A 17,618-nucleotide genomic window follows, 5' to 3' on the forward strand; every position below is an offset into this window, starting at 1 on the left:
GGGCTGGGGATCAATGTGTGACCTCACGCGGTGTGATCACACATGCACCATCTCTCCCAGACCCATGTTTCTGCCTTCATCCTGCTGGACCTCGGGCCAGATCCTGCAGCTACAGGGCAGGGCAGCCGGCCCTGCCCTCCCACAGCTGACTTGCTGGGAGGAGAGATGGTTGTATAAACACAGGAAGCCACAAAGAAGCTTTGTGAGAAGTCCTTATTTCTTGTTTTTCTTTTTCTTTTTATTTAAATTCAGTTAGCCAAGGGATCGTACATCATTGGCTTTGACGTAATGTTCAATGATTCATTAGTTCAGCATAACACCCAGTCTCATCACATCATGTCTTGTTTTTCTTTAGTGCTGAATCGTGTGGGCAGAAGACATTGTGTTTTTTATCTTTATTTTTGATCTAACTTCTCATGTCACCGTGTATGAAAAGCTGCTTGGGCATTCTTTGACAGTTGTCCACTTCTCCCATCTGGACTCTTCGGAGCTGATTGGACAGACAGAAAAGAAGCCACAGCCTTGTTACATCAGGCTGGATTGTCCTTTCTGTAGACTCGTGCTGTACGAGGATGAGAAGTTCCCGGGGACCTTTAGTGGTTTACGGAGAGGGAGACTGAGGCTGAAAAGGTGGAGTGAAACTTCACTGGTGGTAGAGCTGAAGTCAGAACCCTGAATTCTTGTCCAACGTTTTCACATTTGTTTTTAAGCCAAAAACATCTTCACCAAGTTTCCTCCTCCAGACTCTGTCGCTTTCCTCCAGACAGACTGCTGGGCGAGCCTGCTTCTTTCTGTCGTGCAGCCTGAAGCCAGATGCACGGGGCTGCGTCCAAGCCCTGGTCCTCACCTGCCAGAAAGTCGGCTTTGTATCTCTAAAATTCTGTAGTTTTTTTGTACACCATAGGTTTCTTGAGAGGATCAACAAGAATTAAAACATAGAAAACCAAAGAACAGCCTGGTACCAGCATTCAGGAAACAGGACCCACTTTGTGCTGGTTTTCGTAGTCAGTGGCCTCTAACTCCATGCTTCATGCTTCTCCGAGGAGGGTAGAAAAATGGATTGCAACCCTCTGCTTCAGTCCATTCCTTTTAACCTGTTACTTGCTGGGTCTGAGGCTGTAGGTGCAGATGCTGGAAAGGACAAGATGCAAACCAGGACAGCAGGTGAAGCAGAAACGACAGGAGGAAGAGGTAACGTGGGTGGGGTAGAGCGGAGGAGCAGTGGTGCTGGCTTCAAGCCATCGGTGGTGTCTAGAACCATTCCAAGTGAGCGTAACCCAGCATCATTGCAGATATCCATAATTTAAAATCCACAGCTCGTATTCCTGTCAACTTTCTGCAAAATTCGTTGATCCCGAGTTTAGAACTTAACATCTCTTCAACCACATAGAATTTGTGAACTCTGTAAAAAGTGTTTGGGGACTGATTTTTCTAACTGAAAGCTCTAGGTCTCAGCTGCAGACAAAGATAGACCAGTGTGAAGCTCCCCTAAAGGCAAACATTTCTTTTGTCCTGGCAACAATGCTCAGTAAGAATGACACCTCCAATTCATTCCCTGCACATGCGGCAGGCTGGCTGCTTGGAGCCTGAGCACCTTGGCAGGATAGCCTTCTCTCTGTGTTGGGAGGGAGAGAAGGGAGGATAGGTAAGGAGGGAGAGAGAGGGAGAGAGAAGAAGGGCGGGAGAGAGAGGGAGGGAGGGAAGAAAGGGAGAGGGAGAGAAGAAGGGGGTAGAGAGGGAGGGAGGGAAGTGGGGGGAGGGACTGAGGAAAAGGGAAGGAGAGGAAGAGGGGTAGAGAGGGATAGAGAAAGAAACAGAGACACAGACAGAGGGAGAGACTTAACAATGCGCCGGAATCCTCCTCTATGTCCTGAGCGCAGAAATCCCTTCCCTACATTAATGAATTGGAGGTGGAGGGTTCCTGAGACCCCCTTATGGGGATCCCAAATCTTGCCACCTCCAGTGGCATTGTGGGGTCACCTCCTTGGGAAGCCTGTCGACAGCCCCACTGCTGTACACTTGGTCACCAGCAGCAAGCAGTCGTGATCAGTGTGCTCGTCAGTGCCGCCTTCAGGCTGTGAGACAAACGGGAGAAGATGTTCTGTGGTCAGAAGTAGCCCAGTTTGAGTTTCCTCGTTTGTGTTGGGTCCTTGGCGTGAGAGAATACCTGGTAAGGATTAGTGGCCAGTGTATTGACATGAGACTCAGCCCCTCAGTGTTTGCTTGCGTGGGGGACTCCGAGGGCCTCTAGGCCTTCCTGGCCGTCTGAATCCATCACTGTGCGGTCTGGGAGGGGAGTGGGTGGATTTCCACGAGAGGAAGGAAGCCAGACTTTTCGCTCTGGGCCCCTGGTCCTGGCGAAGCTGGTGGGAAGGGGAGCTTCTGTGCCCGTTTGATGGTTGGGCAGACCTGCGCGTGGTGGCTCTAGGATGTGTGTCAGCTGGCTCCAGGCAACTGCTCTGAGCTCCTCTTCCTTCCACCTCTTTAAAAATACACTTTCACTAGGAGTTACACAGTCTAGGACCTGGCTCCCATCTCCTTCCGCAGTTCGTCTCGGGTCCGCGTTTGAGACCTCCTTCCCCACAGAACGTAGTGCAGAGCTTGGCACCGCTGGGGCTCGTGGTGCTGCTGGGGGTGGAGACGGTGGGGGTCGTGCTTCCACAGGAGATGCTGCTGCTGCCCCCGTTTACCAGACGCCTCCTCTGAGCCACGTGCGGAGCACTTCGACCTCCTTTTCACTCTCCCTAATCCTCGTCCCTGCTTTAAGGAAACAAAGGAAGTATTTTCCTAGTTCTGAAGGTAGTGAGAGGGGAGCTCGACGCCACGCAGGCTGCACAGAGCTGCGCCGACAGGATCAGGCCAGTCTCCCCAGAGAGCCGTCTTCCCCCTTGGTTTTATTAACAGCGCGGAAGGTGTGGGCGAGCGCATTCTGCTCCTCCTCACGTGGCGACACTGTGGGCTCAGGAATATGCCTGGAGGGACATGATTTCAGCGTAAAGTTCAGCAAACTTTGGTGGCAGTTCTCAGATGCTTCATACGAACTGTACCGTATCAAGGAAGCTCCAACCGGATTTCTGTAATGAATGGTATGAGGACTTAATGTACCAGAAGTGGCCATACCAGGTGCTGGGAACTGGCAAATTTGTGTACTTTTAGGTTGCTAATTTCCAGATTTGGGCAACTACAGTCCTAAAAATTATTCAGCATTATTGTAGGGAACCTGACATCATAGGTTTGTTGAATTCAGGCTTAAACCCTCAGACTGGGGTGCAGCTTCTGCTCAGGTCATCTGTGGACTTCCTGTGCTTTAAAGAAAAGGAAGGTCTAAGAAGGTGAGGTATGTAATGGTAGTAAAAACGGTGGGAGCAGTTGCACTGACTCTCCATGTCACGCACTGTGCCTGCTGATAATACCCCTTTCCACAGACGACTTAGAGGTTAAATAACTCACCAGAGCAAAGCTCGCCAGGCTGGTGAGACCAGAGGTGGGATTCCAACCCAGGCAGCCTTGCCCCAGAATCCAGCCCCAACTCCCGGCTCTGTCCTTCAAGACTTGGTGCCACAAACAGGAAGCTGCCACGAGAATACTCGTATTGCTGGTCTCCCAACTCCCAGGGCTCCGAGTTGTTGGCTGGACCACAGTGAGCTCCCCTGAGGACACCATTGTGCTGCCCGTCATTTACAGAGGACCTGGGATGACTTGTAAACCCCGATGTTTTTCTATTATTTCTCCAGTTTACCTACTGAAATGTTATTTTTTTCCTCTTCCCCTTAATTTGGTTCACAGGTAAACAGACCCAGAATAGATTGTTCGCCCCTGTCTACTGCACAGACTCTGTTCGGTCTGCCCTGTGTTCAGCCTAGCTTGTCCTTTACTGGAGCTTTCCAGTTCAACTATAACTAAAGGCCCTTTGAGGAGAAGCTCTAGGTTAGGTACATTCGTAGCAAAGAGAGGAGCGATGCTTGTGGGCACGTTAATGAGGCATTTGGATGCTGTCCACAGCCCCCAGCACTGTGACCTGCCCAGGTGTTCAGAGACAGCCTTTCGGAACAGTTCAGGCTGAGCTTAAGATTGACACTTACACCCAATTTGTGGGAAACTGCTGCAGGGACTATTGGTGTGCTAACATTTTATTTTTCTCTCCCTTTCTCTAATGAATCTTACTTTTTTCTAAAGGAAAAACCGTTGGTTTCAGCCAGTACTTGGACAACATTAAACAATTTGGATGACAGCTAAACTGACATCATTTTAGGAATAAAAACAATCTTAGAGATAATGTCCAGTCTCCTTCTTTCACAGAAAATTGAGTCTTAAAAGGTCAATGCATTTACCCAAGTTCATATGTGAGAACAATAACTAGAACTGTATCAACCTTAGTTTTCTGATTTCTAACTTGCTACACCAAAATCTATCCTGGAAGGCTGAACCCAAAAATTTTTGAAAATAGCCAGACTTGGAGTCTGAACCACTTGTCTTAAGTTCAGTGATGGCTGCACATCTTAATTAGACACCAAGGTCTACTCCCCATTGACTCAACATTGATCTTGTGCCCCAAGCAAGGTGCGTTTAGAAAGTATGAATGGGCAAGATCTAAACAATTTGTGGTTCGTGGACCCATTCCACACCATGAAGGGAGCTCTGAATAAGCCTCCAGGACAGCTTTAACTTTTCTGAGAATCTCCATGTTGGAAATTTCTGTGTTTGTCCATGAAATTTTGATGATCCCACAGTCAGAAGTAGAACATTGAACTTTCTAACATTTTTATAGCTGTTCCAGAGTGGAGGACAACTGGGCCTTGATTTGTCTAGGGGCAAAACAGTCTGATGGGAATGCGTCCTCCTGGGAAAGTCGACTGAGCAAGTGAGGAGGACATACAGGTGGAGGTGCAATGAGGGGTCATGCTGGCCAGGTGGTGGACTTGGTGTTACATATAATGGTTAAAAGAGTGACCTGGCAGGTTTGCTATTACAGAATATTGCTGTTAAAGGAAGAGGAGATAAGAATGATTTCAGTAGTTGGTAAAGAAAGGAGTTGGAGTGAAATGAAGACTGGAAGATGGAGCGGTAGGTGCTTCTACTGAAGGAGAGAGTCAGTCACGGATGGAGAGCTCCTTTTGCCACAACAGTGAACCCCAGTGCAGGTGCCGGAATTGGGGAGACACTTCTCCACAGAAGACAAGAAGCCCATAAAGAGATCTCAGCATCATTGACCAGCAGGGAAATGCAAATCAAAGCCTCAGTGAGCCGCCACTTGACACCCACTAGATGGCTGTACGGGAACAGATGGCTAATAACAAGCACTGGCGAGGAGGAAGAGAAACTGGAGTCCTCACACCTGGCTGGTGGGAGCGCAAAATGGCGCAGCCGTGTTGGAAAACATCCTGGCCGCTCCCGACAAGTCACGGGTAGAGCTAGCATACGAGCCGGCAATTTCACTTCCAGGTGTGAACCCAAGAGGATTGGAAACATATGTCTCCAAGAAGCTTGTCGGTGAATGTTCATAGCAGTATAATGGCCCCCAATGTCCACCGACTGATAAACAAAATGTGGGATCCCTTTAAAATGAGATGTTTCAGCGGTAGGAGGGAATGCAGCCCTGCTGGGTGCCGCGGCCAGGATGCACCTGGAACACAGGGCGCTCTGTGCAAGAAGCCAGGCACGGAAGGCCACATGGTGTGCGATTCCACTGATAGGACCTGTCAAAACAGACGACCCTAGGGCTGGGGGTAGGGGGATGAGTACGAGGTTCCTTTAGGGGTGATCAAAACGTGCTGGAATTAAAGATGGTGGTGACGTTCACACTACTCTAGACATACTGAAAACACCGAGTCGGGTGTATTTTCTGGTGTGTGAATTATATCTCCATAAAGCTGCTGTTAGAAAAACCAATGCAAGATGAACACGGACCGTATTGTTTGGTCTGTCAGTGCGGGAAAATTCGGGTGTGCATTTCAGAGCTGTCGGGGCTATGTGGTGCCTTGAGCATTGAGATCAAATGTCCTTTCCAGTGGCTGATGTGGAGGCTCACCTGCTGTGTTTGATCCTCGGCCCCTGCAGGGTGAGGACCCCCGTGCCGACGGCGTGCTGACCTTCATGGCACAGACATCCGCTCTGACCTACGCTCCTGGGCCCCGGGCCGACCATCCCGGGGGCCGCCCTTTGCGGACCCACAGCCGGCTGCAGCCTGACGAGCTCAGCCCCAAGGTGGACGGCGGTGCCGACAGGCAGAGCCTGGTTGCTGCGCTGGGTGCCTCTACGGCTCGGAAGCCCCCAGCGCCCCACGGGGAGGGTGACCCAGGGCCTCGAAACTCGCTGCGGGCGCCCTGGAAAACAGCAAGAATACTTTCGGCCCCAGAGGCCCTCCGGAAATGGCCTTCACCTCCAGGAGACCTTGAGGACCCCCCGGCCTTGGATGATGGTAAGGCAGCCTCCTCCAATCCCCTGTGTTTCTGTTGTTTCTGTCTTTCCAGCACCTGCCCAGGGCCAGCTCTTTGCACTCTGCCTGTCCCGTGAATGGCTTGTAAACCTCTGTGCTGCCCCGGGTCACTTCCACAGCTGGTGCGGTGTGAGGAAGGGCCTTCAGCACTCTCCTGGCCCTCTGCTGCTGTAGGAGAGAAGGTGGTCGTGGTCAGGCCCAGCAGAAAAGGGCCCTTCTGGGGGTGGCGGAAGCTGAGGGTGTGTGGGCTGTGGCCCTGTAGTGTCCGTCACATTACCTCACTGAGGAAGGCACTGAAACAGGTTGGGGAACATGACCAGGTCTGGCCCCCAAACCATGTTGGCCACAAAACGTTTTGGGAAATGGAACATGAGGGCTTTTGGATTCGGCGTATGTCGCCCCTCAGCACTCCTTATGGTCAAACCCGTGGCCACCTCACGTAGTTATGGTTATTTGCTGTCCACAAAAGAGCCCCGTGTGAAGCTAAGGCCACCCAAATGCAGTGAGGTCACGTGCGGCCTTCGGAGTGACTGGCTTTCCGCGCTGCTCCTTCAGGGCTCTCCCGCGGGTCTTGCCCCTGCTGTGCCGCCCCAAGGAGAAGGGGTATTGACTGGGCCCTACTCCCCTGTAAGGAGCAGGGGCTCTAGTATGCTGATCTTCTAAGACCATAAAGTATCAAGTGAGACTCTGATAAAACACGACTTCTTCTTTGAAGATGTACAAATAATAAAATTGAGCAGATAGCAGGATTTCTGAAACAATGGACCAAGAATCACATTAACATCAGCAGTCTATTTTCTGTAAGTGACGCCTTAATTGGATTTGCTCTGACAGTCTTCTTTCCTACATATTGCTGCTTTTCAGCGAATAGGTCTCTTGTTCTCTCTCTCTCCGTCCACAAAGTCATTATGGCACCTTCCACATTGAAGGAAAGCAAAGTTATAATTAGAGGGAGGCATGTGTGGCCGTTACTAACGCTTTCTTCTCGTTCTTGTCTTGGGAGAGAAAGCAGACTGTGCACTTGCCTATGGGTCATTTGCCTGTCAACACACCATCGTACGACTGGAACTCCTCCACGGACGCTGCTGCCTGTGGTAGCTCCTCTCCCTCCCCTGCTCTAAGCCGTGCACTGCTCTGAGAACTCCGTTTCGCGGCCCTGCTGCCTTCTAGCTCCTGTAATTACCAGGCTCTATCAGAGGGCCGCGTCTGCTGATTTGGCTCTCGTAGTGTCCGTCCATTTCCCATCTTCCTTGGCTCAGCATCCCCTGACACCTCTGCTGTAAACACACCATGGAGGTCACCCCCGCTGTCCAGTGGCCAAGCCTGGGGCTCTGCTCAGCCTTGCAGGCCCTCTCCGTGGTGCTGACCGCCCCATGTGCTTTTGTGCTCCAGGTTATGCAATGGGGGCTGTCTGCTTCTCTCTGTAACCACCCCTTCTGTGTCTCCTTTCTCCTCTCCCACGACTTAAAAAAAAAAAAAAAATCCCACTTATCAACGATTTCTGTCCTAGTTATTGGAAATAGGAAGCCCCTACCAAAGGAATGTAAATCCTTTGGAGAGCCAGGTGTGTTCACAGAACGTGGTGCACTTCAGGTGTCTGCTACGGCTCAGGAGCGTCCTGCCTCCCCCGTAGGGGGTGCCTCCCCATTCTTCTTCTTTTTTTTTTTTTTAATGATTTTTTATTATATTATGTTAGTCACCATACAGTACATCCCCGGTTTCCGATATAAAGTTCGATGACTCATTAGTTGCGTATAACACCCAGTGCACCATGCAATACGTGCCCTCCTTACTACCCATCACCGGTCTATCCCATTCCCCCACCCCCTCCCCTCTGAGGCCCTCAGTTTGTTTCTCAGAGTCCATAGTCTCTCATGTTTCATTCCCCCTTCTGATTACCCCCCTTTCTTTATCCCTTTCTTCCCCTACCGATCTTTCTAGTTCTTATGTTCCATAGATGAGAGAAATCATATGATAGTTGTCTTTCTCTGCTTGACTTATTTCACTTAGCATTATCTCCTCCAGTGCCGTCCATGTTGCAGCAAATGTTGAGAACTCGTTCTTTCTGATAGCTGAGTAATATTCCATTGTATATATGGACCACAACTTCTTAATCCAGTCATCTGTTGAAGGGCATCTCGGCTCCTTCCACGATTTAGCTATTGTGGACAATGCTGCTATGAACATTGGGGTGCATATGGCCCTTCTCTTCACTACGTCTGTATCTTTGGGGTAAATACCCAGTAGTGCAATGGCTGGATCATAGGGTAGCTCAATTTTTAACTTTTTAAGTTTTCCAGATGGCTGTACCAACTTGCATTCCCAGCAACAATGTAGGAGGGATCCCCTTTCTCCACATCCTCTCCAACAATTGTTGTTTCTTGCCTTGTCTATTTTTGCCATTCTAACTGGCGTAAGGTGGTATCTCAGTGTGGTTTTGATTTGAATTTCCCTGATGGCTAATGATTTTGACATTTTTTCATGTGTCTGTTAGCCATTTGTATGTCTTCATTGGAAAAGTGTCTGTTCATATCTTCTGCCCATTTTTTGATTTGTTTATTTGTTTCTCGTGTATTGAGTTTGAGAAGTTTTCTTTGTAGATCTTGGATACCAGTCTTTTATCTGTAGGGTCATTTGCAAATATATTCTTCTTGATGTCCCTTGCGGTGTGGTCTTTGGGAACATCCTCTTTGAAAATGCTCTTCACTCTCCAGTGACCCTTATTAATTGCATAATTTGGTTGGCATTTTTTTCTGTGCTAACTTGCGATGTTGGTATCTTTTTATATCTACTATCTTCCAGCTACAATTTATGCTTTAAAAAGAAACATGTAGAATGTCAACCACAAAATAGAGGACAGTAAGATGAACCTTGTGCATTGCATCGTGGGGCTCCAGCAAGAAGCATCTCCCGGTCTTTGCTGATACTCTGTGCACCTGCCTCCTCCCCATCCTCAGAGGGTTCCGTCTGTCTGTATCTCAGTATCTTATCACTGGGAGATGAGAACGCTTGTATAACCCTAACCACACAGTTTCACCATACATGAAAATTAATAGTAATGTCTTAATATCATTATCTAATCAGTGTTCACATTTCTTAGTGGTCACAAATTTTCTTTACAGTTTTTTTTTTTTTTTTGAAGCAGGATCCAAAGAAGAGCATTTGAAGTGGTGGGTCTGTCTGTTTAAACTTGCAGAAGTGTTCTCCCCCTCCTTCTTCCTTTCCTCACAACATTAAAAAAAAAACAAATTCACTTATCTTGTCGCGGTTTTCACATTCTGGATTTTGCTGATTGCCTCCCAAAGATAACATGTACCTTGTTCCTTTGCTTTGCACTCTCTGTAAACCTGGAGCTATAGGAGCCAGCCCAGAGATTTGACCGCGGTGTTCACTGCTCAGCAAGAAGGCTCAGAGGCGCTGACAGCGTGCCCTTGTGTGCAGAGGACATGGTCTTGCTGTGTGTTGTTTTAGCATCAGCAGCCGAGGGCCACTCAGCCTCGCTGGCCGACTTCGGCTTGGCTGTTTGAAATGCTTGATCTCTCAACAAGATGAGCTGGTACCCCACACCAAAGGAGACACTAATGGCACCTTGCACCTTCCCCAGAACACATCTCACAGTGTGCAGTGCATGTTTGTGCAATTGTTGTGCAAATGCTTCTCTCCCCTTGTAGAACATCAACTTAGGAAGATAGGGCACCACTCCCTGTCCCTGTCTGCATCCCAGCACCCAGTGCATGCCTGCCAAAGCGTTTGCTGAGTGAATGAACCAGTGGATTCATCCACATAAATGGTCTCATTTGATTTTCATATCACCCTTAAAACACAGGATTATTTTCAATTTCACTTTGCTGGCGAGGAAGCTGCAGATCAGAGGCTAAATGGTGGCACTCCTCCCACAGTCAGATCACTGAAGACAGAGTTGGGTCACCCTAACAGATCACTGAAGATCGAGTCGGGTCACCCCGACATCAGGTCACTGAAGACAGAGTTGGGTTACCCCCATGTCAGGTCACTGAGGACTGAATTAGATCAACTTAAAGTCAGGTCACCGAAGATAGAGTCAGGTCGCCCTGACATCAGGTCACTGAAGACAGAGTTGGGTCACCCTGACATCAGGTCACTGAAGACAGAGTCGGGTCACCCTGACATCAGGTCACTGAAGACAGAGTTGGGTCATCCCCATGTCAGGCCACCGAAGACTGAATTAGATCACCTTAAAGTCAGGTCATTGAAGACGGAGTTAGGGCTCCTAAGAAGCAACTGTATAAAATTTATATTTGAACTGAATTTACTTTGTTACTCTGGCTAATTGCTCCTGGACTCTAAAGCTTTAAATAACCTTTCAGCAGGCAAAGTTTAGCTCTCTCTCTTTATTGTGTGCAAAAGTGTGTGCCTCGCCTCTAGGCCAGCAGAGTAGCAAAGATCCCTGGGGTTGGGGTGTCGCCAGTGTAGGAGGGGTAAAGATTTCTCTTCTTACATTTTAATGAAAAAGAATGAGAAAGGACCAACTTTCCTCTAAATTTGCAGTTGAGGGGCTTCCTGAAAATAACTCTTCGACTCAGTGCACTACTGGGATTTAATTGGTGTTCATTAAGAGCAGACACCCAGGTGGGCCATTTCACGCCACTGCCTGGAGAACTGCCATGGCATTTAGCCATGCCACCTGCGGCCCCTGTGGAAAGTGCGCCATGAGCACAGAATCTCTATGTGCAGTCCTCTGCATAAACCCGATTTCATCTTGGAAGCAACAGGAAGCAAGTCAAAGGGAGGTCCGGAGGGCTGGTGTGCTGTGACGTCTCAGGATGGTACAGCCTGGACAGCGGGATATCCCAGATGCCCAGTGTGCTGCTACCTGGAAGGGGGACCCTGTGGTAGTGCAGAGGGCCCGGAGCTCCCGTGTGACACAGCAAAGGGGCTGCCCTTCTGCAGCACGGTCGAGTCTGACATGGGACACTGAGTTCTGGTTTCACATGCAACCACAGGAAGACCCAGCCATACTCACCCCCAGAGAAGTGGTAAAGAAGTTGGCTTAAGGGTATGGCAAATACACATTTGGAGAAAACTTATAGAAAAGAGACCCTCTTCTTCATTTATTATTTATACCTGCCTTCTTTTAAAACGCTTTAAGGCAGTGCGTGAAACAGGATCATGGAAAGGACAGGCGGCACATGGCCATGCTTCAGTGTGGCATAAGCTTGGCCGCATCCTGCCTCTCTGGTTTAAGGGGCAGTGCCCGGGCGCTACCCACGTGGAAACTCCTCCAGAGAATGTCATTCTGTAATTTCTATAATCAGTGTGCTGTGGGAATCGATTTGTGAAAGATTATTTGTTGTGCTTTTTACCAATTATAAAATAATAAATGGTTACTATGCAAAGCTTGAATAATAGGTACGTAGAAAGAAGACAAAAGTCACTCAGTCTTACCTCCCGAGGTGAGCGCTGTCCATGCTTGACCTGCACGTGCTCTCGACCTCTCTGTCTGAGGCCTCGTCTGAGCAAGGCCATCTCATGGTGTGCTCTTCTGGTCCCTTTTGTGTGTTCTCCAGCCCTAGTTCTTCCTCCAACTGGAGATTAAACCTCAGGCAAGTCCTGGGAACTCTGGTCGTTCTTACATAATGACAAGTTCCATGTCCACTTTTTACATTTACATTGTTAGAACTTGTGGTGAAGCACACGTGACCTAAACTTGACCATCTTCACCATTTTACGTGTACGGTTCAGCCGCATGAAGGATATTCACATCGTTGTACAGCTGTCACCACCATCTGTCCCCAGAACATTTCTTCACCCCGGACTGAGACTCTGTCCCCATAAACGCTAACTCTCCTTCTCGCTCCCCCAGCCCCTGGCATCCACCCTCTACCTTCTGTTTCTATGGGTTGGATGACTCTAGGGACCTCACAGAAGTGGAATCACACAGTATTTGTTCTTTTGTGACAGTTCTATCTCACTTAGTGTAATGTCCTCAGGGTTCTTCCATGTTGCAGCAGGTGTGATAATTTCCTTCCTTTTTAAGGCTGAGTGAAATTCTGTTGTATGGATAACACTACACTTTGTCCATCTGTTGGTGGACTCTTGGGCTGCTTCTACCTTTTGGCTATTGTGAATGCTGCTGCTATGATATATTTAAATTTCTAAATTTACTTTTGCATTATAAAATTATGATTTTAGAAAGATCCAAATAGAACAGCGTATACAAAGGGAAATCTGAAGTTTCCTTGTTCTGTGACTGCTCCATGCTCAGAAGTAAACTGCCACACCGTCTGTGTGTCCTTCAGATTTCCCACCCAAAACCAGTGATCCGTACATGCACCCAAACGTCTGTGTTTTTATAGATGGGATCCTAGTGTTGAAAGATATTTTGGATAGTTTGGATGTCCCTCTGTGTCAGTATCTCTGGACCCGCCTCCTTGCTGGAAGATGCAGTGTCCTTCATATCACTGCACCATTGTCCAGTAAATGAGCTTGGAGCATGCTATCTCCTTGCATATATTGTTAGCACTTTGCTGCATCATTAAATGCATTTCCATTACATTTTTTATGGAGGCATAAGAGTCTATATATGTATGTACCATAATACATTTAAATCAGTTCTCTATCTATGCAGTTGACCCTTGAACAATGTGGGGATTAGGGGTGCCAGCCCTCTGAGTGGTTGAAAATCTGCACATAACTTTTGACACCCCAAAACCTTAACTACTAAGAGCTTACTGTTGAATGGAAGTCTTAACTGATAACATAAACAGTTGATTAACACATATTTTGCATGTTCTGTGTATTACATACTATATTTTTACAATAAAGTAAGCTAGAAAAGAGGAAATGTTATTTAAGAAGACCATAAGGAAGAGAAAATATATTTACAGTACTCTGTCCTATAAAAATCCGTGGATAAGTGGACCTGCACAGTTCTAAGCTGCATTGTTCAAGGGTCAACTGCATATCTATTAAAATATATCTTGTTTGTTGATCTTTGCTCTTCACATAATACCATGATGAACATCCTTATGCCTGAATCTTTTCAGACCACAGAACCTTCATTATAGTTTTCTCCAGGCTTAGTGGTCACTGAGTTTTAAGGAAGCCTAAAGTCTCTCTTTTCCCTTTTTTTTTAATAGACTATTTTTAGAACAATTTTAGGTTCACAGCAAAATTAAGTGGAATGTATAGAGATTTCCCATATACCTTCTGTCCTCACACATGCAGAGACTCCCCCATAAACAACATCTCCCACCAGAGTATTAAATTTGTTACAGCTGAAGAGCCAACATTGACACATCATTGTCACCATAGTTTAGGGTTTAGTCAGGGTTCATTCTTGGTGTTTTACATTCTGTGGGTTTGGACACATGTACGCTGCCATGTATCTATCATGATAGGATCATACAAAGTATTTACACTGCTCTAAAAGTCCTTTGTGCTCCCCTACTTACCCCTCCCCCTCCCAATCCTCCAACCACTCATCTTTTTTCTGTCTCCATAGTTTTGCCTTTTCCAGAATGTCTTAGAGTTGGGATCACACAGTGTGTAGTCTTTTCAGACTGGCTTCTTTCACTTAGTAATATGCATTTAAGGTGCTTCTGTGTCTTTTCATGGCTTGACAGCTCATTTCTTTTTAGCACTGAATAATATTCCATCATCTGGATGTACAGAAGTTTAATTTATCCATTCACCTACTGAAGGACATCTTGGTTACCTCCAAATTTTGGCAAGTTAGGAAAAAAGCTGCTATAATATGAGCATCCATGTTCAGGTGTTTGTATGGACATAAATTTTCAGCTCCTTTGCGTAAGTGCCAAGGGTGCAGTTGCTGGATCTAGGAGTTTTGTATTTTTGTGTTGTACAGTTAGGCTTGTGATACATTTGGGTTAATTTTTGTGAAGCATGAAGTTCTGTGTCTAGATTTACTTTTTTGCATGTGGCTGTCCAGTTATTCCAGCAACATTTGCCGAAAAGACTTTTTGCTCTGTTTTATTGTCTTTGCTCCTTTGTCAAAGATCAGTTGACTATTCTTATGTGGGCCTGTTTTTGGGCTTTCGAGATCTATATATCTGTTCTTTCACCAGAACCATACTGTCTTGATTTCTGTAGCTTTATAATAACTCTTGAAATCGAGGAGGGTCAGTCCTCCAACCTTTTCCTTCTCCTTCAATATTGGATTGGCTATTCTGGGTCTTTTGCTTCTCTGTATAAATTTTAGAATCAGTTTGTCAGTATCCACAAAATAAGTTGCTGGGATTTTGATTGGGATTGCATTCAATTATAGATCAAGTTGGGAAGAACTGACATCTTGACAATATTGAGTTTTCCTATCTATGAACATGGAATATCTCTCCATTTATTTAGTTCTTTGACTTCTTTTGTCAGAGCTTTGTAGTTTTCTTCATATAGATTTTGTAAATATTTTGGCTAAAGTCATTCTTTAAACTCAAGTCTTAATGATGACAAGTAAATAATTATGGAAACCGCCTTAGGGAATGATGCATCATACACAATTTTCTAAACAGTTAACTAGAGCAAATGACAAATAATATGCAGTATGCCCACCGGTAGAAGCTCCCAGTCTAATTCTTGCTCACTGATAACACTCAAAACCAAACCAAACACAAAACAAAACCTCTAACCAATCTGTTGGAATTCTTTTTTTTATCATCTTGATTCCACACGTTGTGGAGCCTGGACTAGGAAGTAGGAGAATTTAATTCATATTATTGTTCTGCTGACTTTTGACCTAGGTATTTCATATGCCAGCTTTTTCCTCAACACACCTTGTTGTTTTTCCTATTCAGGTGTCTTACTATATTTATAGGTTGAATGGCCAAGGTAATGAGTATTCTCCACACATCCCTTCCCCACCATCTGTACTAAAATGGATTCTATTGTACTGATATGGAATGTTTACTGGGGTGGAAGTCTGAAGCACTTTCTTTAACTACTGGGTGTGCAGTTTTCTAACTATGTGACTCTTAGCAAGTTTACCCATGAATTCACTTATTTACAGAACACCTGCTGAGCACCAGCCAGTCATATTGCCTTTCTTATTCTCTTCCCTCATTCAAAATAAGAGTATTGGGATAAGTGTATTTTGGGCCTCTTCCTGTTTGAACTTCCCATGGTTTTGAAGTCCTGCGTTTGCCAGCTGTGTTGTTTACTTTCCTATTTATGTTGATGGTGGGAGTCCCAGCTTGAAAACTCATATGGAACAAAGAGTATACCCTGTATCCCCCAATCTCAGGAGGGCACTGAACCAGGGCTTTTCATGATGACAATGATAGGTTATAATATTGAAAAACCAGATTCGAGTGCTTCTATTGTTCTGGAGAATATATGCCCACATTTTGGGGTCATTTTCAGTTGAAAGGAAGCACTTGCTGCCTTTTTAATTTTTGAAAAAAATCCATTCACATTTGAGTGAAGGCCAGTATTGCTCTGAACACTTTTGGTTTAAAAAAACAAACAAAACAGGACCAAATTGACCACTTAGTCACTGGAGTAAAGAGGCTTCATGCCCTTCCCTGGGGTTTATGAGCATCTTTTAGAACATGAGGAGGAAGGCACCTGTGTTATCAAAGTACCTCTCCTTTCAGAGAAATTTAGTCCCACATTTGGTATAAAATGCCTAAAGCCTTTATTTTAGCTCGTCACCATGCTGTGGGGTCAGCAAGTAGTCTCCTCTTTCCAGGGTGGAGGAAAAGCAGGAGTAGGGCAGGGGAGCCTCTGGGTATCAGTCTGTGGCTTACATAGCAGGAAAATGGCTCCTCTTGTCTTGCCTTCTGACCCCACCACAGCTGCCCAGCATCCCTGAAGTGAATGCACCTGAATGGGTTGCTCAGCTGTGCACAGGGAGAAGCTGTATGTAACCAGGGATCCTCACTCTGCATTGCCCCAATCCCATGCCTTCCTCCTTGCCTTGGAGAACACTTTCCTTGACTTCTGCATCAGCGAAGAGTCACTGTTCAGATTCAAAGGAACCTAGGGAGTCATGCACTCTACCCCCCCATGACAAGTATCTTTAACAGTATCTCTCCTGGAACAACACAGAACAAGTGCACTCTCCTTGCTGCCTGCTACCCTCACATAGAATGTCATCTTCCTGCCACATTAACAACCTGCAAACTCTGGGTTAGTGGAGACCACTGAATCTGGTAATTTTTGCCTTCCAAAGGCATAGAGTGGGTCTTAGGAAAGAGCTGAAGGGTCAGAGGCATCTTTCCCTGTGAGATGTGATAATATCAGTGGTCCCCACAGAGTGGAGCTGGGGTCTTGAGTCCTCAGGGCACTGTGGGCAGTGATTGGTTTGGATGTGAGCATAAGTTAGGTTCTTAGCTACAGATAGTATTAACCATGCACACCTGGTCCTCTACCAGATAGAACTTGGCTACTAAGAGGGAGTTCAAAAACTCTTGCCATTCAGAGGGTATTTCTCTGACTGGGGTCCAAATACTCTACTGCTTTAGCCTATTTGCCTAAAGTAGAAAAAAATTAGTTAATGCTTTTGGCCGTCTCTGGAAAGTTTTATATTCTAGTCTGGCATTTGCCATCCAGAATATTCCCAAGCTACTCCCCTTGCCATATTAGTTGGTCAGTTAACATTTTGAGTGTGAAGAATCATGTTAATGGGAATTTCAATGAAACAGCCTTTAGAAAGCAGTCAACCCTATCACCAACTGAAGTGACACAATTAACGCCAAACCTAATTCGATTTTTTGTTGTTGTTGTTCTTTGTCTCAGTATTACATGTATAGAGAGACTGGGTGATGGTAATGATGGTGATGTGATGACAACAATGATGGTGCTGGTGGTGATGATGGTGATGGTGTTGATGGTGATGATGATGGTGATGACTGATGATGGTGCTGGTGTTGATGGTGATAATGATGGTGATGGTGATGATGGTGCTGGTGTTGATGGTGATAATGATGGTGATGGTGATGATGGTGATGGTGTTGATGGTGATAATGATGGTGATGGCTGATGATGGTGCTGGTGTTGATGGTGATAATGATGGTGATGGTGATGATGGTGCTGGTGTTGATGGTGATAATGATGGTGATGGTGGTGATGGTGCTGGTGTTGATGGTGAAAATGATGGTGATGGTGATGATGGTGCTGGTGTTGATGATGGTGATGATTGTGATGACAGTAGTAATGATGGTGGTGGTAGAGATGATGATGTGTATTT

General features: G+C 46.3%; 1 protein-coding gene across 1 annotated transcript in view; it reads left to right on the plus strand.

Moving 5' to 3' along the window:
- PTPRN2 (protein tyrosine phosphatase receptor type N2) overlaps positions 1-17,618 on the plus strand; it is a 796,662-nt gene that overhangs the window by 276,721 nt on the left and 502,323 nt on the right. The window contains exon 6 of the mRNA XM_040644526.1: positions 6,058-6,418. Coding sequence (XP_040500460.1) covers positions 6,058-6,418 — 361 coding nt within the window. The remainder of the gene's footprint in view (positions 1-6,057; positions 6,419-17,618) is intronic.

This window comes from Ursus maritimus, unplaced genomic scaffold, assembly GCF_017311325.1.
Source record: "Ursus maritimus isolate PB19 unplaced genomic scaffold, ASM1731132v1 scaffold_3, whole genome shotgun sequence".
NCBI classification, from domain to species: Eukaryota; Metazoa; Chordata; class Mammalia; order Carnivora; family Ursidae; genus Ursus; species Ursus maritimus.